The sequence below is a fragment of the Pseudonaja textilis genome, chromosome 4 (genome assembly GCF_049901715.1).
Source record: "Pseudonaja textilis isolate UNSWEBS1 chromosome 4, rPseTex1.2, whole genome shotgun sequence".
NCBI classification, from domain to species: domain Eukaryota; kingdom Metazoa; phylum Chordata; class Lepidosauria; order Squamata; family Elapidae; genus Pseudonaja; species Pseudonaja textilis.
The window spans coordinates 11,123,644-11,149,335 of NC_141993.1; the positions used below are offsets into that span (position 1 = coordinate 11,123,644).

The following is a 25,692-nucleotide window of genomic DNA, read 5'->3' on the forward strand; positions in this document are numbered from 1 at the left end:
GTTTTGGGAAACAATGACCTCTGCATTTTGGGGTTTACTTTCTGTTTTAAAAAGGAATTTCATAGCACCATGGACAATATTGCTTCTTGAATCACTAGTCTGGGTTTGGTGCACCTCTCTTTTGTGATTCTTCATCCGTCCAATGCATCCCTTGACCACTTGATGGTGCCACTGCATTGAGTGCAAGATGTCAATGGCAGCTCACTCTTTTGGTACGTGAGCACCTTCAAGAATTGTGTTCGGAATGCCAAAGGACAAGAGCCATTTATTAATCAACTGCAGTAAATGAAATGAAAGTTTCCATGCTATTTCACCAAATGTTGTTTCCTTTCCTTAGTTGATTAAGGGGACTTATTCATTTTATTCACCTGTTTAAAACCCAGCGAAACAGCCATTTAGATTTTTCTTTCCATATACCTTTTAATTTTGCAAGACGTGTTTGACATTTCGACTTTCCCTTTGTTTGCTGCAAGATTAGCATCTTTCTGACTCCCCCCCACCCTGCCCCCTCAAAGCAATAGCAAAGCTACAGCCTTAATTGTGAGGCAGTGCTTATTTCTGGATGGAAGATACACAGGCATGACAAACAGTTTGAATTTCAAGGCCTGGGCTTTGGACAACCCTTGCATTTTTGCAATTGCTCTGAAGAAAAATGTAGGAATGTAATTCATAAGAGGCTCGTGATCAACCCTGACATGAAGCTGCCAAGTCAACATGTTTGCTTTGGTAGTGCAGTTCTGGTAACGACGTTTCTTGTAATTCGCCTGTCTGTGTCTCTCTAGCCATCTGTCGCCTTCATGCTCTCCTCTCCACAAAGCTAGTCAATGGATAGGCAGTTATTAAGGCTACGGCTGAAAACAAAAGTGTTTTTTTCAACACAAACAAAGCTGGTTATAAAAAAACAATGGTCCAAATCCTACAAGATCGTTAAATCTTAGTGAGCATTCACATCTCATCTCAAAAATCTTTTCCTGGGCTGAATTCTGCAAGAGATAGCAGTATTGCAGGATTACAGATTACAGGTTAAAAGAGTTGGAAGGAATCTTGTAGGTCATCTAGTCCAACCCCCACCCAAGCAGGAGATCTACATCATTTCTGACAGATGGCAGTCCAGTCTCTTCTTGAAAGATTCCAGTGATGAAGCTCCCATAACACCTGAAGGCAACTTCTGTTCCATGGGTTGATTGTTCTCACTGTCAGAAAGTTTCTCCTTATTTCCAGGTTGAATCTCTCTTTGTTCAGTTTCCATCCTTTATTCCTTGTCTGGCCTTCGGGTGCCTTGGAAAATAGCTTGACCCCTTCCTCCTCTCTGTGGCAGCCCCTCAAATATTGGAAGGGCGCTCTCCTGTCTCCCCTGGTCCTTCTCTTCACTAGACTAGCCAAGCTCAGTTCCTGCAACCATTCATTGTATGTTTTAGCCTCCAGTCCCCAAATCATCCTGGTTGCTCTTCTCTGTACCATTTCTAGAGTCTCAACATCTTTTTATAGTGTAGTGATCAAAACTGGATGCAGTATTCTAGATTTGGTCTTATTCTGAACATTTTTTTTCAGTGCATGAAGAGAAACACAATACAGTATATCATATATGGACTCTGGCAGTAAAATACCATCTCCAGGCACTATATTGGCAATCTCTACGTTAGATCTTCTGGGTACCATATTGGTACCATATTTCTATATATGGAAAAAGACAGGAACTTTGAGCAACTGAAACACCATTTTAACAAGTCACTTTAACAAATCATTATTTAAAGTAAAAATAGAGAGACTTAAGAGGTCTTAAGGGAAAAGGTGTAATATGTCATTTAAGCCTAATGAAATAAAATAGGATATCTAGCATCCATGCCAGGTATCAGATATATGGGACATATTATGGTGAATTAAGAGAATTAACATTGATAATGCTATGTTTTATCTCAGTGGGAAGAAAAAAAGATACACTGAAAAGGGAGGATTTATGAAACCATATGGGTTTCTCAGTATGAATACTTCATACCTAAGCACGATGTTGGGCCACTATCCAACATATGTTTTTTTTTTCCCTACGTGTAAGTCTGAAACTATAATTGCCTGTGCAAGATTAAACATTTCAAGAGCTGAAACAGAGAACTTCAGAACTCTGCGTTTGAAAGCCCAACCATCTATGCTCGAGCATAAAGGATGAATGTCACTGAGGTAAAAAGGTGTGAAATGAAGTGGAGCTCTGAGCCAAATTTCCAAAATTGCTTTTCAATTGTTTGTAAGGCTCGTGTGGCTGCAAACTTCCCTCACAAATACCGCTTGGTTTGGAAATGTCACATGGGAAGGGCTGACAGATGGCACAGAGAACACCATTTTTTTTTTCCTGTGGCAACTAAGTGTCAAGTGCAGGTAAATAGTGCAGGCCATGCTAATGTTTTTTGACAAGTGCTAAAATGAATTTTACCATGCATTCAGATTTAATCAGGAATTTGAAGAAGCAAGGAAATGAAATGAAATTCCTCCTGTAGCATTTGACAGGAAGTAACTGTCCCTCAAGTCACTCTACATTATAGGACTTGCCCATATGGTCATTGTGGGTTGGGCCAGAGATATCCTTCGTTCCTCCGGGAAACTCAACTGTCTTTTTGTCTTTTTAAATAATAAATTTGAAATATTTTCTTTGTCCATATGGCTGTTTGTTAGAGGAACACCATATGCTGGTTACTTTGGAGCTCTTTACCTAAGAAATACTGCTTGACTCACTCACTTTTTGGTTTTTAAACAGGAGGTTAAATCAGCTCTTAACATTTGATAGCAAATGCTGAGGTTCCCATTCAAGAGAAGCTTCCTTGAAATATAAAAAATGAAATATTTCACACACCCCAGTTCATAAAAAAGTGCTTAAGGATTGTACACGTGTGTCTATATGTTTCTAGAATCTGTAGAAAATACTAAGGTAGCTTGTTGAAATGTGATCCTCCTGTTAACTTTCCATGATATGCAGCATCCAGACATGGGTTTTTGGCTAGTGAAGAAATGTCTCAGATGAAGATGGAACTAACTGTCTTTGAACCTGCAGTTCCAAATAACTGGAAGTGTCCTGTCCCAGCCAGTCTATGGGAATTGGATAGTTAATTAGGAATTATGAGCTGTCCCCTTAAGGGAATGCATCATGGTAAATGTAGTTAAAGGTATCCTGGAAAATGTAGTCCATTTCATGTGACCACATCTGTAATCCTGATTGAGGGGTCATTCTTTGTCTGAACTCTCTAACTCAGGGGAGCTGTTTTCTATCGCTACGAGATGGGTTAGGAGATAACCATCTTTTACTACAAGGCAGATATACATAGGATTGGTCATTAAAGAAGAACTTCATCACAAATGTGAGTTATGAGGATACCTGATGAACCAATAAATGTAATTTGTTATGGACATCTTGTTGAGTTATCTATCTGCATCTGTACAGCTTCAAATCCACTTCTGTGCAGAGGGCAGAAAAGTAAAAGATGTATTACAACTGTTCTGCAGTCTTGCTTCCATTGTCGCAAGCAACGAGGCCAGACTCTACACCAGATGATGGCTGACCTACCACCCGAGTGCCTGAGCTCCGACCCACCATTCACCAATGTAGGCCTCAATGTATTTGGCCCTTGGTCTGTGTCTGCCCGACGGACCAGGGGCTGTCAAGCTAACAGCAAATGATGGGCAGTACTCTTCACATGCCTCAGCATTCAGGTGGTCCTTATCGAAGTCATCGAATCTATGGATGCCTCTTGCTTCATCAACGCCCTGAGGTTTCAAGCCCACAGAGGCCCAGTCAAGGTATTCAGATCTGACTGTGGAGTGAAGTTTGTAGGCGCTTATAAAGAACTACAGATAGAAGATGGCATTCGCCCTGACTCGCCATTCGACAGCTACCTTAAAGCCAACAAATGCACATGGATATTTAATTCTCCCCATGCATCTCACATGGGAGGAGCATGGGAACGCATGATTGGAATAGCTCATCGGATCCTTGATTCAATGTTAGCAAAAGCACCTAAACTGACACACAAGACTTTATCTACCCTTATGGGAGAAGTCGCAGCCACCATCAATGGTCGACCTTTAGTTCCAGTCTCTTCAGATCCTGAAAATCTGACCATTCTCACTCCTGCTGCCTTGCTAACTCAGAAGATGGGTGATTGCCCCGTGCCATTAGGGAACTTTGATTCTAAGGACTTGTACAAACAACAATGGAGACAAGTTGAACAGCTTGCCAACACCTTTTGGAACTGTTGGAAGCAAGACTACCTGTCTACCCTACAAGACCACTGTAAATGGAAGACCAAACAACCAAAACTCGAAGAGGGAGACCTTGTCTTGCTGAAAGACAAGGATGTGCATCGCAACACGTGGCCTATGGGACTTGTGTATCAAACCCTGCCCAGCTCCGATGGACTAATCTGCAAAGTCAAGGTTCTGATAAGTGAGGTCGTTAGACTCCTCCTGTGACCAGCAGACTTTCACCAAGAAGTTTTACACCAGACCGGTCACCGACCTTGTGCTGCTGCGGAGAAAGGCCGAACTTGAAGATTGAACCTCAAACTTTGCATGCTTTGCTTTGTTTGATGCTTTATTAATGTTTACTGCTTTTCTCTTAGTTATACAGCTTACTGTTTATCTTAATTATATAGTTATATGCTATTCAGTTAGTATTACTGTTTAATGCTTATCTTAGTTTGTAGTTAATTTTTTTCCCTTCTTTTCTTTTAATAATGGAATTTACAGTTCCAGGCAGGGAGTATGCTGTCCCAGCCAGTCTATGGGAATTGGATAGTTACTTAGGAATTATGAGCTGTCCCCTTAAGGGAATGCATCATGGTAAATGTAGTTAAAGGTATCCTGGGAAATGTAGTGCATGTGACATGAACACATCTGTAATCCTGATTGGTCACTAATTTGACCTTCGATGGGTTGGGGGAGTTTTCCTCATTCTTTATCTGAACTCTCTAACTCATGGAAGCTGCTTTCTATCACTACGAGATGGGTTAGGAGATAACCATCTTTTACTACAAAGCAGATACACATAGGATTGGTCATTAAAGAAGAACTTCATCACAAATGTGAGTTATGAGGATACCTGATGAACCAATAAATTTGTTATGGACATCTTGTTGAGTTATCTATCTGCATCTGTACAGCTTCAAATCCACTTCTGTGCAGAGGGCAGAAAAGGAGGGCTTAGCTTGGAGAAGGCAGATCTATGTGTTTGCTGAGTAAAGCCTTTCCTGACTTTGAAGAGAATATGACACATTGAGACATGATAGATTATATCTAGATGCATCTTGGCAGGGAAGAACTTCTTCTATGAATCTCCTTAGATGGTTTTAGATAGGTTGGAGGATATGAAATTGGGCAGCATTTAAATCATCTCTGCAAATCTGGGGACTGTATAAACATGCAGATTCCAGAGTCTTCAGTCATGGCTAGGAGGACTAGGAAGATCCATGTGATGAACTCCACCCTGTGGAAAGCTCCCAAGATTTGGGAAACTCAATCTAGAGGTTGCATTATTTAAGTGTGCATTTCCACATATCTCTACCCTGGGTCAGAGTTGGATTTGGCTCTTTGAAAAAGAGAGTCTTTTCTTTTCTTGGGTTTGCAATGTCCATTCATGTCTGCCAATGGTTGCTCAGAGAAGCAGAACAGAAGTGGGAAATTCATTCAAGCCAAACAAGCGATGCAGCTAGGCAATTGAATCTGTGGGCTGAAAAGGTTGAAAGGCTTTATGTTTTGAGAGATGAGAGGCCATACAAAAGTCCTGCCATTGGCAGTAGCAAGAGCCGTGGCCTATTCTTCACCCTCGAAAATGCAGGCATGAAATGAGAGGACTTTGGATTTGAAGTGCAACTAAAATTATAGTAATTCTCTTTCTTCACCCTACACAGGAATCTCAATTACCATTTGGATGGAATTTATATTGTTGTTTACATAAAAATATTTCCTCTCCACCTTTACAAGAAACCACTAATCTATGCTGAGTGGTGAGGAGAATTTTGATTTCTTCAGTTGGCAGTCAATTTTGAAGCATCACGAGGCCAGTAAAAACTATTTGCTGGATAATGTGTGTAGACATTGTGTAGCGTAGCCTTGGCATACAAATGGCATACAAATCTATAATTTTCCAGGTCCTATCAGAAACACATAATTGGCTTTCATGCCCACATTTAGACCCCATCATAGTTTTATCCCTGAATCACAGGAATTAAGAGTGACTTTCCTGCAACATCTGGTAAGGACGTTACAGTATAGATTTTACTTTAAAACATTTCTCTGATATCCAAGACTGGAGAGAAAAGCATTCGCGGTATTATTTCCTCCCTGGTGCAAGGACTGAAGTTGGCAAGGCTGAAAGCAAAGAATTTGTCACCAGGCAAGAGAGTTGCTATGCGCAGTCCATGTTCTTTCCACATCAAAGAATGGGGAGTGGATAGAGGTCTGTTTCATGTAAGGGCAGGAGAGACACATAATTTAAATATTGTGAGTGGATTGCTAAATTCTTCAGTAGCTGATCTTCTTCCTTAGTAATGTGCCTTGTACATTCAATAAAAATGTAGTTTATTGGAGAATTTAACTCTTTCCTTCTAGCTCTTTCCTGAACATTAGATAGATTTTTGACCTCAGACTCCTTGGGCAGCTGCTAAAACCTCAGCACCCTGACAAATACAATACTCACCCACCCCTGGATGTATATTCTCCAATGGGACACATCCATAGCCAAGAGTCATCAATCATGCTCTCTCTCTCTCTTCTTACACTCTGACAACTTTGAGCTGCCAGGGCGATTATCTAGGCACTTAAGGAATGTCACTGTTTCCCCTCCTCCTTCTGCTGGCAGATAAAAAGACCAAAAGAGTATCTTTTTAGTTGACATCCTGATTGTGAGTCATGGGGAGGCTGGGAAGGAACAGATGAGATAGCAGTGGGTCTGTCAGTTTCTTGGAAATAGCAACTCAGCCTAAGTAGGAGGAAATCTGGGAAGACACGTCTTAGGGTATTCAGAGGGACTCTGACTTAAGGAACTCTCAAGAAGAGGCCAGGAAAATTCCTCTTGCAGTTTCCAAAGGTCTGTAATTATCCCAGATGAGCATTAAAGATGAATATTATAGAAATCTGTGTAGCTTTGACTTCCTTGATCTTGTTCAGCTTTGCAGGCCTTGGCAGAGCTTCAGCTCGATCAGTCACAGAGTCCTAATAAAGGGCTTGTGTTAGGAAACAGCATCTTGCTGTGCTGGATTCTGATGTTCTTCACGTGCCGGGTGTTTTTCTTTGTATATTATGCACAAACACACGTACTGAGAATAAGTAACAGGTTTCAGTTATCCCTAATTGCAATAACCACAGTTATATACAGTATTATTTGGTTCAGAACTCCATGGAAGTTCCCTTCAATTCAGATGCAATTGAAATGAAACTGTATTCTTGTTGCTCTCAAATCTACCTTCCCATTTTGATTATTTCTCCAGCTTTTTTGTTGGGCCTGTTTAATTTCTGAGCTCTGAATTAATTGCATTCGGTATATTTCCTCAGAGGCATTTCTGCTAACCATTGCTATCCCATGAACACAGCATGCTGAAAGTGTCCAAAAGAACCACAAGGTCTATCCAAATCCAGCAAATTTAATTCCCACCGGGAAATTTCCAAGGGCCAAATCATATTATACATGAATATTATTTAAGATTTTCAGAAGTGACTTTAGTTCATTGAAATTAAAGTTTTGTTTTGTTTTTAATTAGCAATTTAGCCCAAACCCTGCACACATTGGCATAATGTTCTTTCAATGGTTCCAACGAAACCTGAGACCTGATCTAATAATCCTCTGCATTGGTTTTAGTGGGATTTAATTTCATGTAAATATGTTTAGAAAAAGAGACATGAAATATAATCCTATCCATATTTACTCAACCTTAATATATTCATTACCTAGAAAATGAATGTATGATGGATTGCAGTCTTAAATACTCATGTCCTGAATTATGGATAAACTATTTTAACCAACATAAACCGGAAGGCATGCATTCTAGTGATTTATCTTCTTCATAAATAACCTTTTTGGAATCTAAATCTCCATTCACAAAGACACAGGGAAAAACTTTCCACATTCAGGTAGATAAGATCGAGAAGTCTTACACCTTCTAGAGGTCTTTAACCAATTTGCGAAGTTGTAAATATGAAGAAAAGCATTTAGAGGAAAGAAACATATTTGATGACTGAGGTCAGTGGAGAAATTGTATGTGCATAGCATGCAAAGAAACCTAAGAATATTTCTGAGTTAGAAAAAGTCTGTAAAGCATCTAGGGAGAAAATCCAAAAGCAAGAATACAAAGCCTTTACGCGAGATACAGAAATGTTTGGGAGATGTTACTTCGGACGAGCAGGCGTTACTAAGACAATTGCAAATAAATAATAAGTGACTGATCATGTGCCAACACGTTACTCCGAGAAAATGCACAGATCAAATTTTATCTATGATGATCTATCCTTAACCTGTTCTTTCAGACCTATCCAAAGATGCACCAATTGCCACTATAACTTCACTGGTTTCCCTCTTCCTTCCTTTCCTTCGGTCTTTCCCAGGAGTAGAGCCCTTCCTGGGAGCTAGGTGAATAGAAAAGATAAAATAATAAGTAAGCCACTTAAATCTTCTAGTCCAACCCCTTTCTAAAGCAGGAGACCCTATACCATTTCAGACAAGTGGTTATCTAATCTGTTCTTAAAAACCACCAGTGAAGGCGTGCCCACAATTTCAGAAGGCAAGCATTAATTGTTCTTACTGTAAGGAAATTCCTTCTTAGTTCTAAGTTGCTTCTCTCCTTGATTAGTTTCCATCCGTTGCTTCTTATTTCACCTTCTGGTGCTTTGGAGAATAGCTTGACTCCCTCTTCTTTGTGGCAGCCCCTGAGATATCGGAACACTCTTATCATGTTCACCCCTAGTTCTTCTTTTCATTAGACTAGACATACTCAATTCCTGCAACAGTTCTTCATTTATTTTATTCTTCAGGCCCTTAATCATTTTTGTTGCTCTTCTCTGCACTCTAGAGCGTCAACATCTTCTTTATATTGGGGTGACCAAATCTGCATGCAGTATTCCAAGTGTAGTCTCGCCAAGGCATTATAAAGTGGTACTAACTCTTCACGTGACAGAGAAGGACCTTAAAGGCCCTGGGAAGAAGATAAGATTTGGAAGTGTCTCAGGGAAATACATCCACTAGGATAGAAGGAGAAAAAATAAAGCACAACCAAGCTTACAAGACACTGTTAATATACAGTAGACTTTGTTCCCCTTCGCGAAACCGGGTGGGGGCTCAATAAAAGAGAGTTCTAGGTTTTCTATGTTAATCTTTCCGGTCTACCTGTGAGGGCTGAGAGGTCCCTAAACATTTGCATACATTTGCAAATAGCCGTGACATGTGCAATCCATATTTGATAAAATACAGACTCTTAGGTTTACATGTTTGAAGGCAATGAATTATTTCCCTTCAAGTTTCCCAGAAAATTTGCTGCTTTGCTAAAATGCTCAACACGTCAGATTTCTATTGAGGGTAAGGCAGAAAGGCAAAGAGATCTGAGGAGAAATCAAGTGATTTTTAATGGGAGCAAAATCCACAGCAAGATCCAGATATTTGCTCTTACATATTTTCCAAGAGCGGTTTGTCCTCACTTTTTCTCTATCAGCTATTTTATTCGGCTTTCCAGAAACTGTTACATCACTCCCAAATCTCATTTTTAACCCTTTATAAAGTCACAAATTTGAAGGGACTTTCTTCAGCTTTAAGTTCAAATTCCCTACTTGTCAAATGGCAGGTTTATTTCTGCTATCAGCCTGTTATAACTTATGAAAAACATGATCTGCTAAAAGAACTATTTCTGTTACCTAGCTGATCCCTGAGCCAAATGCCAGATATGTGCGAGAATATTAACCTGACAACATCCCCTTAAAATCCTTATGTTACTTGATACAGGGGAGAAACTGTGGTTGCTAAAATGAAAATATATATAAAAAAAGGTTTATCTCTCTGCTCTATTTTAATACCATTGATGAATAGAAAAATCTCATCAACAGCCACCTACATTCATTCTGATCCTAGTTTTTTTTTTTTGTTTGTTCATTTGTTTTCTCTCCATTATCTTTATATACATCCCTTCTGATATTAAATTTACTAGGTACATAATATTTTAATCTTTTTCCACCAAGGAGAACATCACAACTGTTCCTAAACCTGAGTTTCCTGTTTGATAATGTAGTGTTTTCATGTTGTAGACTCGAGATATCTTCTTGGGGTGAAAAGAAGAACATCTCTCTCTCTCTATATATATATATTAAAATCAGTAAATTTAAATAATGTAGCTGATGAAGGTGTGAGAAGGACCATCAAAGACTTTTCTTCTTTCCTTGCACAAATGTACTAATTAAAAGAAAAGAAAAACCACATCTTTGGTTTCTTCTTCTGAGTGGACTCAAGTTTAATTTTTTTTCTGAGCATTTTTTATACCTCAAACATCGATGTAGTGTTATTTAGCTTGGTTAAACATAAATTTGACTTAAATCATTATTCAGGACTCTGGTTATCTCTGATTAGGCTTCAATGCGATATCGTGAAAAGCTTTTGCTAATTTTATGTATTTATGCTATCTAATTTATATAAGCCCTCCCATTTCACAAGTGAGTGATTCTGAGAGGCAGACAACAAACTAAATATAAAATCTAAAATGTAAAGAGATTAATGTTTATGTTCTCTCCAGCTGGTGAAAGACAACACAATGTCTTTAAATATCCGGAACTGCATTATTAATTGGCCTCCAAATATTTTATCCACTAACATCTTAAAACATGAATGATTCATTAACAATAACAAATAATACTTCATGAAGTCTTGTGATGTGAATTCATAATGTCAGATTTCCCAGAAGTCTTTTTATGTACATTCTCTAAAAATTATTATTCCATGCCACACAGTATTAAATATAGTAACTGCTTTGATATTTTAAAGAAGGAACAGCTCCGTTTCCTTTTTTTTTTGAAAGTGGTCTACGAGACTGGAAAAAGTTTTTTTTTTTTTTTGCTGCATAATCTAACCCTCTTTGAAGAAAAATGGGGAAAATGTATGAATTTGAAAACATGACAAATGAAAAAAAATTAAAGGGCTGGTCGTAATCTTGGTTGGCATTTAGCAGCTCCAGAAAATTCTGGATTCTAACTTTTCATGCTTCAGATATCTTCCAGATTAATATTGCTTCTGACAAAGCCTGACAAGGGAAGAATCTGGCTGTTTCATGAGATAAAACATATTTGCACCAATATACGTTTAAGACCAGTATGTAAACCAGCTAGCATTTGCTTTCAATCTTTCTGGCTTTCAACTATGATTTATTCATATCCTGTGGGGGTTTGTCAAGCTATCACAACTCTAAACTGGTGGACTTCATGGTAGACTTTATAACATTTTAGGCTTAAATGTGATGGGATATATGGCCTCCAATTAGTAAAACTTTGTCCTTTTAGTATTGTTTAATAGTAAATTGCAAGTTTAATTCAATTTGGACACTGTCAGACTCCAAATGGCACTGGATAGTTCACCAATAGTAACATAGGTTTGATGGTTAAGGCACCAGGCTAGAAACCAGGAGTTATGCAATTTAAAACTCTCACTGCTTAATATAAAACACCATAAATTGCATTTTTGAACAAGAGGTTACATGCATAACTTGTTTCAGCTCTTAAGCATCACCCAATCTCCTTTTAGATGTTAAGGTTCCAAGATCAAGAAATACATTCTAGGTAGTTTCCTTTATGATTCCTCACTTATAGACAGAAATCCTGCCAAATTAAGCAACTACTTGCATCTTTAAAGATACACTCTGAGAACTTCTAGGGAGGAGCCATCTTAACTGTCTTTCTCCCAACCAAACTATCTAAACTTTGCTGTCTCTTGGTGGCTGGGAATGCAGTCTCTTCCTTTGGGAATCCAGACCACATTCCACCACACTAAGCCTCAATGTGTTCACCTTGTTGCTTGATGTGATCTGTCTACCGATTTTTATCTTTTTCACCTCATTGATGATCCTCTTCCTTCCTTCTCTTCCAGCCTGTGACCTGATGACCCTGGGGATTTTAGCCTTAGTGACTTCTACTGGTTGTGCCTCCGCCAATGCCTTGCAGTCTTTGACAGATGCCATGCACATCCCTCACCTCTTTGTTCAACGCAACACAGGAGGTTCTCCACGGACAGCATGCCATCTAAATCCTAGCCCAGAGGAAGAGGAATACACCTTAGCAGCCCGGCCACCTGTCCGGCTCAATGACGTGATGCTGAAGCTTGTCACCGAACTGAGATGGCAAAAATTTATAGTCTTCTATGACAGTGATTACGGTAAGTGCCGTGTTTCGATTCAAAAGTTTTTTTTCTACTTTTTTCTGCATCTCCTTTTTCCCCCTGAATATCTTTTGCTTTTATTTGAAGAAGGTAGACCAAAGACAGATTTTGGAACAGTGGGTTTTTTGGGTAAGTGTTGGGTGAAAAATATCTTTTGAATTGATAAACTTTTCTGATTTCCCTTGACTGAAAGGTTGCTATGAAAACTAATTTTCACCCATCCTGCAAGTTGCTTAGCAACATCTTATAAAGGTAGCCGAAGTTTGATTTATCAGAGCATTTTTCAGTAAAATATTAATAAACTGTTTGCATTGATTGGCAGGGTTCATATATTGCATGCAATGCAGGATTCAGGAAGAAAACCCCAGTCTGCCTTTACTTATGTGCTTCTTTTTCATTATCTCTTTGACGATTGCTTCCAAAGTTTAATTTTCTATGAGCCACAATTGCAAGATTCTTGTTATACACACTTCCACCCCCTGTTTCTGTTTCTTGGAGGGCCCTCAAGGTCTGATATGGTAGGGATATCATTTCTCTGCCTCTCCTGCTAAATCTTCCTCAGTTTTGGTTCATGGGCTGAGAACTTGTGAGTTGTTACCTCAGTGTGTCTACAGGGTTTGGTTAGAGAAGTTTGGACCATCTGAAAGATCTCAGTTAAATGGAGCAATGAGATAGAACATTGTTTATTCAATGATTTGTTGCAATTTAGTTTTGAAATATTAATGCCTGGTAAGAGGTGTAGTTGCTGTTTTTTCCAAGTACCAGCGGTGTACTAATACGTGTTTAAGCACGATCTCTGCAGGCTCCATTGCTGCTGTTCCACAATACTGCTAGCCTTGGAAGAGCTGATCAATCCACTGCCCGTTGGCTTCTGCTCTGCTCTCAACCAGCTTGCAAAATTCCAGAAAATGTAATAATCAGATTCCTGGGAGCCAGTGCAAGCTTGCTCCAGCTCACCACTACCTGTTTTAGTAATTCTCGGCTTACAACTGTTCATTTAACAATGGATCTAAGTTACAGTAGACTCAGAAAAAGTGACTTACAATCCATCCTCAAAATTATGACTGTTGCACCACCAACCAAGTTCATGGTATCACACTTCTTGCTTTTATGATGGTTGCAGTGTTCTACATTCAGATGATCATGATTTGCAACCTTCCTGTTCAATCGAGGAAAACATCCTGATTCGAATTACTGAAATGAAACTGGCTCCAAAATAGCAGCAAGAGCAAGAGAGGGTTTTGCTGCTATTTAAACCATGGAAACTTGTGTTGCACACATATCTGGCAGTCTGGATATAGGAATTCAAATTGGGTTCCCACAGTCCTAAGCCAAAAGCTTTTTTAATATATATATATATATATATATATTTGAACATGTCTGATCTACCCTGTAAAACACAGATTTATGTAGAGTTGTGATTTTTGGACAGTCAGAGCATAATTAAAATATGGAATGTGCTGACTTAATTTAAGATGTGTTAAACTGCTGGTATAAGATATGAGTGTGAAAGAGTCCTTTCCTTTTTGTTGTGTCTTGGATGGCATATTTGGTTCAGTTTTAGCTCCTGGACAGCTGGTATATGGAACTTCATTAGAAAAAGGTTTCTTATTTAAATACACCAATGTACAAAGCTGATGGCTGTTCTACAGTGGTCTTCGCAAATAATTTCATCATGCTGTGTGGTAGTCTATGGGAGTTGCAGGGAAGAAGATTGATGAAACTTGCCCTGGTTTGTTGACTTTGATTCTGATGAACAAGGGTGTTCTATATTCTTTACAGAATTATAGAATAACAGTGTTGGAAGGAGCCTTGGAGGTCTTCTAGTCCAACCCTTGCTCAAATACAAACTATTGTCCAGTTTCTTCCTAAAAGTCTCCAGTAATGGAGCACCCACAACTTCTGAAGGCAAGACGTTCCACTGATTAATTATTCTCACTGTTAGGAAGTTTCTCCTTAATTCTAGGTTGCTTCTCTCCTTGATTAGTTCTTCAGAGACCTACACACTTTCAACTGGGTGTAAGGAAATCAGTTTATTCTAGCAGTAGTAAGGACTTTACTATTGCTTAAAGAACATATTGACTCCGACTAATGATGATTCAATTCTGTTTTGCAATAATGGACACATTGGCTTTGTCTTGTTGCAAGTTAGAGTTTTGGATAACAATGGTGAAATGATGCTGCTTGATTTGATACACAGACAAAAAGATTTCTCTCTATGTGTGCCTGTGTGTGAATAGAACATTTTTGTTCCCTTCTGGGGATATAAAGAGATAATTCAGTATACAGAAGTATGTGTTTGCACAAGTATGTGTTGGCAGTTGGAAACTGCCTTGTTTTCCAACATTGCTCATTTGTTTTATTGTGCAACAATGATTCAGCATAATTAGGAAGGAAGGACGGAAGGAAGGAAGAAAAGGACTTTTTAAGCTTAAAATGGAACTATTCTTAGTAATATAAAAATAAGCTTACATTGCAGATTTCTGAATAATAACAACAAAATCAACTGGGTTTTATAAACAGTCTGGTTCTGTCCTAGCTTAAAAGAAAAGGGAATACAAAGCTCATTATGTTCAACAGGCAATAAAAAGAGAACTAATTCTCTGCAAAATAATGGAATCATTAGGCTCAATTAAAATATATATATTCCTTGTGTTCTGAAGTCCAATTCTATGCATGTTTACTCATAAGATTTCTTTTGGTTGTAACTTTGTTCAAGAGAACCACAACATGTTTTTTATTTGCTGCAACCTCCAGCTAGCCTAAAATGTTTAATTCAGAGGGTTAAGAGCAGGGGTGGGATTCAAATTTTTAACAATCGGTTCTGTGGGCATGGCTTAGTTGGTGGGCATGCTTTAGTGGTCATGTGACTGGGTGGACATGGTTTGGTGGTTATTATTGGCTGGGTGTGGCCAACTCAATATCACTCACATTGAGGCATGAATCTCCCCGCCTGGCCTCTCGTGACTGTGGGGATGCTGCAATAGTCGTAAGTGTGAAAAATGGTCATAAGTCACTTTTTTCAGTGCCATTGTAACTTTGAATTGATACTCCACACAAGCAAAGTACCAGCAAAGGAGGGGGGGAAACTCCAGAGAAGTTCCTGAGATAGGAAGTCTAGTCCTGCCAAGAATGTAATAAGGGTTAATGGAGAGGCAGTTTCTGTAAGCAACACCAGAATGTTTCCTTCCTGCCTTCCTTACAGGATTAGGCCAGTAATTTCTTCTAACAACCGGTTCTCTGAACTGCTTAGAATATTAACCAGTTCTAGAGAATAGGTGCGAACCTGTAGAATCCCACTCCTGGGAGTAACTAAAACTGATTAGTCCAATATTATTGTAGATCTTACACTTTGATTAAGGGTATCTTATCCAGCTTATCACTGTAACCCTCTCTAGAAGCTTGAGAACTGTGCGTAGAGTATAGAAATAGATGTAATAAACAGACGAGCACTCCTTCTCTTCCAAATTGTGGATGATGGGCTAAAACTGGGGGCCCTGCTTTTTCTGATGATGTTGTACAGAACAGAGAATCATAGGGGGCTACAAGGGGACTGTGGAGGTCTTGGCATCATTCTGCTACCCTCCACCAGGCTACGAGGGAGAGGTGGAACCCATAGGTAGCCGAAAACTGCCTCTGTTATAGGGCTGCATATTCACTTTGAATTTGTCAGGGGGGTGGGGGGGAAGGTGCTTTGGAGCAGAGGTGAGCATACCTGTAAAACTGACACCTTGAACCAAACTTTCTGCCTAAGAGAAGACACAGCTTCTTTAAAGAATTGCAGAAAAGGGTTATTGGAGCACCCGCACACTTGGTTTCTGCTTTGCCTTGTTAAATCCCAAATGCTGCTCAACCCAATATTGTGATTTAGTTAGGTGCAGACCAGGAAGAATGTAGAAAAATATGTGGTAGAACAGGCAATGTTTCCTTTCTACTCCAGGGCTGAACATTTCTCATCAAAAAAAGCAGATGGCTTGTCTGGCTGCAAATACCAGATGGTTTGGTGGGAATCCATGTTTTTAATGTTTGATTTAATTCTGGGGGTCTTTTAGATTCAAGATCATTCTTCTCTTCTAGGAACTGCCAATTACTGCCAACTGAAGGATTAACTCAGATCCATACCCATTTAATTTCAGCAGTGCTACTCTAACTTAATTAAAACAAACTGCTTTTTCCACCATTCAGTATGCAGCCAATTGTATTACTCTTATTGTTACCAAATAATTGTAATAATCTATTGATTTTAGTTGGCTTAATTTAATCTGAAATTTGAAGATACAGTATAATGTAATGCATTCCAGATTACTGCTTCAGCACTTTGCATTTAAAAAAAAAATAAGTGTAGAGTTTGACATTTGTGTTGGTCTTTTTATTTAGTAATCCATATCCAACTCTAACAGGTAATTGCACTCTGAAATAGCTAGACCATTTATCTCTTTACTTATGTGTTTATGGTTCTCTAGATTCATACACTAAAAACAAATGTTTAGCTATAAATCCCTGACAAGAGCTATCTGGAGCCCTACCTCCAACTGTTTTAACTCTGCTCATTGCTATAAGAAATATTAAAGCAGTCCATTTGATGAAATTCATGTTTCTTCACTCTCCTGCCTTCAAAACATTATTCAGAATTCCAGTTGGAAAGATTCCTAATTGGGAATGGTGGGAGCATAATTAAAAGCCACTAAATTAGGGGGCCAGTATGGGGTTCCAATGGAAGCATAAAAATAGTAAGCTGAAATAAACATAATGTGGTATTTTAGGAGATGTTGCAGCTGTAGATGTTGGGCCTTTGGCAGGTTTCCCTGGTTCCATTGTTATGAAGACCATTACTTTCAAATATATACCAATCAGCATCCTATAGATTCCTTGTGATGCGTAAGACCTCAAGAGATGACTGGAATTACCCTTCTTTCAAGAATCTTTCACTGACAACTGAGTTTATATAAATAAATACAGGTATTTTCAGGTGCAAGAAATCAGGAACCAAGTTTACTTAAATGAGTGCAGGTTTGTTCCACACTACCTCTAAACAGGAATCTGAAGTAGTAACGGTCAAGGCAAATTAGTGGTAGATAATGGCCAGTGGAATTTCAATGGACTTAGGTCTCTTGTGGATGCGAAGGCACTCCAGACTGATGGTGTGCTTGACCCCCTCCTCAGGCTCAGGACAAGGACTACATGTAGTTCTTGTCTTACAATCATTGTTTTAGTGGCTATTTGAAGTTACAATAGCACTGAAAAAGTTTTTCACACTTATGACCATTGCAGCATCCCTTTGGTCATGAGATCAAAATTTGGATGGCAAGACATGTCATAAAATGGAGCAAAATCCATTTAACAACGGTCATTTAGCAACAGAAATTTTGGGCTCAACAATCCTCGCCTTACAACCAGTAAGACGAGGATGATCTGTATACAAAGTGAAACAACTCAACTTTATTTGGCTCTTTATCCAATAACAGAAGGAGAAATTGTATAGGGAGAGTTGGTCATGTCGCTTATCTTGGACCAGTCTGGTCTTTGAAGAATGGCACTTGCTATGAAACAAGGTTTCCGTCACTCCATTTCATGTTAGATGATTATATTGCTGGATTGAAATAAATCGCGCCCATAAGGCAACAATAAGGGTCCTATGATTGATTGTGTAAGCTCCTCCCCTAAGAAATGCATCAACTCTTAGCATTAAAAAAAATCATTGGGAAAGAAATAAATTGCTTTTCCCCTACTATGACAGCCATCAGAATGGAATCAGGCTTATGGTAAAGAGAGTATCATCATCTGGATTAGTATGTATTATGTATGTATTAGCAAGCAGAGAAGGAGAATGTTAGCTTAGTTTGTTTAAATTCTGAGCTGCGGTGTTATTAGACAGAACAAAATATTAACACTTGGGAACTAGGAAATGACAATGTTAATTGCCTTCCAATGTAAGATCATAATTCCGTTGATTCTGACAGTGCTTGCTGATCTTCAAGAGTGTACCTCGTAATGAACTCATTAGAGATCAATATCCAGGGCACTTAGTTTGAATATAGAAAACTCTACAAGTAAAAAAGAAAAGAAAAATCCCAACCCCAACAAGCTAACAAACTGAGGTGCAAATATATCTCTCATGTATCTCCATATCTGTGTTTTGGCAAAAGATCATGCCCCAAAGAACAAAAAAAGGTGTCATGGAAAGTTCAATTGAAATTACATTTCAAAGACAGCCAGGAAACAAAATCTGATCTGTTTCTAAACTATACTGGAGGTTATTGCAAAGGAGAACTGAGTTTTAGAGGATAATAAGGCTGTTTTGATAGGACAAACAGAGAAGAAACCCAAGGTTAAGGGAAGGTGGCTGGAATTAAAGACCAGGAAGGTTGAATGTTGGCTGAACAACATTAAGAGGCCACCAGTGATGATTCAGGATATGGAACATCTGAGAAGGATCGGAACCATGTGAGAATATTTGGGGTTTTCACATCCTACCACTCAAAACTTACTTTGACCCATTGAGAGTGCTTTTTTTCCAAAGTCCCTTCTGGAAAACCTTTACATGTTGAAGCTCAGTTTTTAATTTCCTGGTGCATCTCTAATAATCTATAATGGAGAGGTCAAAAAAGTTTTATACGTGGAAATGTAACCAGATACTGAGTTTGTACTATCATATGTGGTGGGCATGCCCAAAGGCAAAAAAATATTGGACAAAAAAAAACACCACATGGTTAAAAAAAATGGTAAAGCAACACACAGATCTAAAACCAGAAATATTTTTGTTGGGTATCCTTCCAGAAAAACATAATAAAGGCGATACATATTTAATTTCACACAGGTTAACAGTGGCTAGAATTATGTTTGCGCAATGGAAAAAGGAAGAGATCCTTCAGATGAAAATGTAATTAAAAATATTAGAATGTGCAGAAATGGACAGATTAACACACAAAATTAAGGAGGAGGAAGAAACTGAATACTTTTTAATATGAGATTTGTTTTATCAATGGCTCACTAGCAGAAACAGAAGTTAGAAATTTAAAAGCATGAGAATGATTAATTACATAGAAGATTTACTAAAATGGATAAGCAAATACTATTATTACTATATGATTATTAATGTTATGAACGTTATTATTGTTGTTGTTATTACCATTTCTCAATATAATCTGTAGCCAGACAACACACTGTTTATGTAGACATTGAATTTTTATGTTTATTTTTTTTAAAAAAAGGTTTTATATACACTCAGACATTTCTGTAACAGACATGCTTCATCCCTTTTCATATCAGTCTGAAAGCAAAGGGTGGATTAGACTAGTAGTATTAAAAAGTGACTCCAGTAAAGTTCATCTTTGTCCAGTTTTTATATTACCAGTCCAAAAAAATTGGTTAAAATTAGCTGCTGGCAAGACCTCAAGAACCTTCCCACTTGTGTGTTGTATATGTCCTAGTTTCTGAAAAGTATGAACTTTCTATGTGATGCATGAGGACTATTGAGAAACCTCATGATGAAAATATCTCATGTTTAAAATACGTTCACATGTCATGTTGAAAATATGTGTGCATGTGCCTGCATATGTATATGTGCATGCATATAGTCTTTTAATCGTTTCAATTTGATCTTATTTTCCTGTTCCAAATGGCAAACTGTTGCATGGATCATCCTTGAACATTCTGTGAGCCAATTGTAGTGTACTACACTTTTTTATAAAAAAATTGATTGTATTGTTGGAAGCTTATTACACTGAGAGCATCTTATCATAAAACAAAAGTCCTAAATTAAAGCCTTGGAACCAACCTGGCCCTTAAATGCCTTAAAAATGCTAGGTGGACTTTACATGTTTCAGGTCTTTTCAATTTCATATTTTTGATGCATGGGTTATTTGTGAGGGAAATGTTTCTACAAAAATTTTGAAAGCTATCATTGCCTTCCCTTCCATCCTTGTGAAATTTAATCTTCCCAGGATTAAGGATTTCAGAAATTTCAACACAGTAGCAGCTAAATTGTTATTTTTTGTGTGCCTTTTTCAGATAGCAATCTGCAACTGATCTCCCAATAATTCTTATCCTGATGGTTCCAACCTTTGTTCTTCAAAGACTCATATTTTATCAAGAAACCTACCCAAAATACCACTGACATGGTTTTCTTAAAGCGGACATCAAAGTTTTCTCCACAAAGTATGAAAAAAAAAATCTTGGGAGATATTTTAATAGAATAACAGAGTTGGAAGGGATCTTATAGATCATCTAGTCCAGTGGTCGCCAACCAGTGGGTTGGCGACCACTGGTAGTTTGGAGTACCATCTCTGACTGGACCCGCCCTCATCACTCTCTGCCTCCCAAGTCCCAGCTGATCAGCTGGGTTTTCTTTTGTTGCCCTGTACAGGAGAACGGAGCTGGAAAGCTGGTTAGTGGGATGAGGAGGGAATGAGGATTTTACTGTTTCCTTCCCCTGGAGTACGTGGGAATGGAGATTTTGCAGTATCCTTCCCCTGCCATGCGCACTAAGCCATGCCCACAGAACCGGTAGTAAAAATTTTTGAATCCCACCACTGGACAACTTGTAATTTCATCAGGCCTAATCTACCAATGAGAATATTCCTTCCTTCCTTCCCTCCTTCCTTCCTTCTCTCCAATGCATCCACTCTTTATGTCTGCCTAGATCTTTTAAACCTTCTCCTTCATTTCCACACTGTTCTGGTTTTCGCTGCTCTCTTAATCACCTCCTTCAACCCTTGTCATTAGGGGAAACGTTGAAAAACCCAGGATCCAGTGCCCAGACCAAAACTTCTGTAACTGCATTTGCTTTCTGTGCCCTAAAATAATATTTAACCATTTAGGAACATTCTACGGGGGCAGTCATTCCAACCATTCTGAATCCATCTCACAGTTGTTTTATCCAGCCCATATTTTACCCTTTTATTCATTGGTCCATCAAAGAGGCAGCAGGTTTGAATGAATTGCTATCCTCACTCTTGACGGAAAGAAGCCAATACTTTGTCCTTGAATGCAATGAAGGTTCTCCCCTGGCTGGGCTGGAGGTCTGCAGACTCTGACCAAATAAAGATCTAGCAGTTCCAATTCTCCCATTCAGGAATTTCCAGGCAGATTCTGTCTCTGCTGCTGCTTTCAGGAACTGCCATGTTTACCATCCACATTTTCTTTTCTCTTTCTTATCAACAAAAGTTATGAGTGTTATGTGACAGGTGCCTATCTGTTTGAATCCTAAAGTCCCAAAGCACTATAGCTTCTTTATTTTCTATTACTTTTTCTATTTTATGGTCCTGCCAGTTCTTGCTTGCAGGCAAATGGTATTTCTTGCAGGTCTTCCAATGCACCCTGCTGCTGTTTTGTCATGCCACGTGCAATCTTTTGCAGCAGCTTGCCAAGTGATCCACTCTGTGTGTTGTTTGTGCATCCATTATTGAAAATATGAATGGAAAAGAAGTGCTTAGGTATCAGAGAGACTTTTCAGAGCCTTCACTGTGAAAGATCACAGATAGTAGTATGAAATATATTTGACAATTGCCCTACTTCAATATTTTCCAAGTAAAGAACTTACACTTTGAAGGGCAAAGGCAGAACTTCGTAAGATCACCAGCCTTTAACTAATTATTTCTAAGGATTTGTATAGACCCCAAATATTCCAAAAGAGTTGATACGTTGCTGATCATTCTTGTTCCTCCTCTGCCTTTGGCTTCCTTTTTGGTTGAATTAATATAAAAGCAATATTGAACTGCAAGCTTCTCTTTTCATTAAGTAATGTGCTAATGTAAGGTAATTACCACATTGTTAAGAGAATTTTAGTTTCCAATGAGATCACTTTTCCCCATTTATTTAAATGGGATTAATTAACGCCATTGTCCCATTAACAGAACCTTTAAATAAAACAAACATATAAACTATGCAGAGAGATAATAGGAAGTGGCTTTAGTGATCTTAAAAGCTCTAAAGCACTTTTTATATAGAATGACATCTGAATTATGAAGTAGTCCCAAATGAGGGGAAACTAGAGGTATTATTAGATCTTTTGCATTTCTACCTGGAACAAGGTGCAAAGAAATGCAGCTAACAGCAAAACCCCTGTTTTTTTTGGTCCTCAAAAGCTCGCAGAATTGCCCAAAACCTTCACCTCTTCCTTTGCCCTCCTTTGAAGGATTAGCAGCACAAGTTGCAGGTGTTTAAAGCTTCCTTAAAAGGCTTCCCTTTTGTTCCTTGAAAGGCTTGACTTTGACATGAAATAAGAAGGAATTGAAGTGGGCCTTCCTCAAATTTCTTAAGAAGGTTCCTTGGATGAAGTGGCCATTGGTGAGGAAGGAGTAGAGTTTCCATCTGAAATGTGGATTCTCAGATTGAGGATTGCACAATTTGTGAATACAGTGCATCAATCATTGTAGATTGTACCTGATTAAAAAAAAAACAAATCAATAAAGCAAAAATCTTAGACTGAAGACTGAAAAGGATCTGTATTGGTCTGAATAAACCCCAGGTTGCATCTATCTACATTATGCACCAAGTATTGCAAGGTGGCATGCAATCATTGGGAGACATAATAATGGCTTCTTGAAAAACCCACATTTTATAGCACATAATAAACCATTTTTATTATGTAATCTTAATGGAATAAAAACCAGGAACCTTATTTTTTGTTTAAATAGAATGAAGGGATATAAAACTACCATATTAATTTTATCTATTGGGTTTTTTTCCCAACTGGAATAAAAATAAAATATGGAAAACACAGAGAGCCATTATTTTATGTCCCTACTTATGGAAAGTAGCTTATTACACCCCAGGTTTTCCAATTGAAGTTGACAGTGCAGATCTTATACTGTTCTAAATCAGTGTCACTGTTGGCCTCCTATATAGCTAGTAAGCATATGCTGATAAATGTTTTCCGGGAATTTCATGCAGCAGTTTTGTTTCTGGAGAGCAAGCTACAGACCGTTGAAGGCTGAAGTAGAATATTCAAGTCTAGTCCATTTTAAATATAATATAATTTATCTTTTTTAAAAAAAAAGAAAGAAAGAAAGGCATGCCACTTGAGATAATATGAAGAAACAAGACAAAAACCCAATCTGGATACATTAGGGGAGGGGTGTCCAACCTTGACAGCTTTAAGAGTTGTGGACTTCAACTTTCCTAGCCAGCCAAGGAACCAAGGAATTTTGATGAAAATTCACAAGTCTTAAAATTGTCAAGATTGGATACCTCTGCTGTAGGATATAATGAAATTGCCACCTTTGTGATACATTTCTCCTCTTCTACTCAACTGTTCTAATATGACTCCTGATATGTTGGAACTTTTAAGATGTGTGGACTTCAGCGCCTAGAATTCTCCAGACAGCCTAGGGAATGTTCCAATGTTTTAACCAAAGCTTTGATACTCTCAATCAGCAAAAGTTAAAATGACTGGATGTGGTTAAAAATTAAGCCTAGATTGTTTATCCATAACAATAATTTGCCACAATTTCAGTTGGGAATTTTTCCAAGATATTCCAAATTATCCAGAAAAAAAAAAAAACAGGAATGAAAACCAGGCTTTCTTTTTGCATTAAAATACTTATCAAAAGAGACTAGGAGCAGACTCTCTTACTCACGTGAAATTCCGGGCTCTGTAAAAGTTTTCTTCTCTTTAGACCTTTCAATTGTTTTGATTGGGAATCATACTTGAGCCTAGTCATAAAAAAAGTTTGATAGATTAGAAACGATCCATTGGAAATGTCTTCTGTTAGAAATGATAGTGTTTTGCATGGATTAGGTTTCCCTCCATCCATTTTTTTCCCCTAATGTTCAAGACACTCTAATGGAAAATGCAACCTGCCTGATTTATTTTTGGTGGAAACTTTTCTAATATGAACTAGATTATTAGAGGATGTGTTTTAAATTGAAGCACTACATTATTTCTCTGTAAAAAGTGAGGAATGGATCCTGCTTAATTGTTGGGAAAGAGGCTAGAGTAAGCAGAAGCCTGAATAAAAGCTGCATATCTTTAGGATCACCATTGAATCTAGAAATAGGCAGTGTCACCTGTACAAAGATGTGTGTCTTCATCCTGCAGTGATGTTCAAACCAAGTTCTCAGACAGAACAGTTGATTGATGATGCATGATGGGAAGAAGTTGTTATCCCTTTGAGGCAGTCCAGACAATAAACACAGCTATAAGTATTAACTCTATCTTTAGAGTTCTTTATTGCAAGGTTACCTTGACAGAATTTCCCTCAATTTCACTTTCCTGAAATCTGGAGAGGATCCCTTCTGAGTGCTTGCCAGGCACATGAAACCAGGAATCAGGATAGAGTTCAAAAGCACTGAGAGTATATTCCATGCAACCTATGGAAAAATTTGATCTAACGGTCAATGAGAATTGACACGAGATAAGAGTATTGACTTCAAGGGCAGCTGGACTTTAATCTCTTGTAGGGGCATCGGGACTCCAGGCTGATGATTCACTTGATCCCACTCTCGGACTCAGCCTGGACATCTTCAGGTTCAAATTTGGTTCATCATACTGGTGTCTACATTAGGGTTCTTCTTCCAGTCCTCCAAGGTCATTCAAACATCCTATTACCTGTACCTAGTCAACTATGCACTATTTGTTTATTTCTTCATTAAATTTATATGCCACTCATCTCACCGCAACTGCAGCTCTGGGTGACTTATACCTGTAATAAATACATTTTTTTTTGTTATTGCTCAATCTTTTTAGTTCTGTCTTCCATTCAGCTATCTTCTTTTTCTTGATATACCTTATTAACTCCAGCAAGGCATCCAGAGTTTTTGTGGAATTAGATGGGTTCAAAATTGACCTGAAACTTTCTATCACCTTCCATTCAGTGTGCTGTGAGCAAACAACAGAAGCAAAATTAGGACTCTCTTAATGATTCTCCCTTTCTTTCTAATTATTACTATGGCACACAAGGACTCTATAGTTGACCTCTTGCATCCATCTCCCCACCATGTCCTCTCTGGAGCCATATCTTCTGAATTTCTCTGGATTTCTCTCTCTCTTTCTTTCTTTCTTTCTTTCTTTCTTTCTTTCTTTCTTTCTTTCTTTCTTTCTTTCTTTCTTTTCTTTTTCATTGCATTAACCAGTGTTTTGAAAATATTTCGTTAACTACAGCATCCGGTGGTGATTTGTGTTTGGCAATGCACAAAACCATTATGAACAAAATATTCATCTTGTCTCATTGGACCTCACAATAGGTGGATCAGTTCAAGCATTTACTTGCCAATCTGCAAGAAGAAGGATGTGCATGATGCAAGTTTAAGAAAGCTGGTTTTAGGAGGATCTCAATCGTTTCCTTGAAGCAATTTGTTTTGTAGAGACCAGC

The 25,692-nt window shown here is 38.3% G+C and overlaps 1 protein-coding gene across 6 annotated transcripts in view; it reads left to right on the plus strand.

Moving 5' to 3' along the window:
- GRID1 (glutamate ionotropic receptor delta type subunit 1) overlaps positions 1-25,692 on the plus strand; it is a 648,686-nt gene that overhangs the window by 311,775 nt on the left and 311,219 nt on the right. For all 6 annotated transcript variants that reach the window (XM_087932231.1, XM_087932230.1, XM_026710981.2 and 3 more), the window contains exon 3: positions 12,092-12,376. In XM_087932231.1, the coding sequence (XP_087788357.1) occupies positions 12,092-12,376 (285 nt within the window). The remainder of the gene's footprint in view (positions 1-12,091; positions 12,377-25,692) is intronic.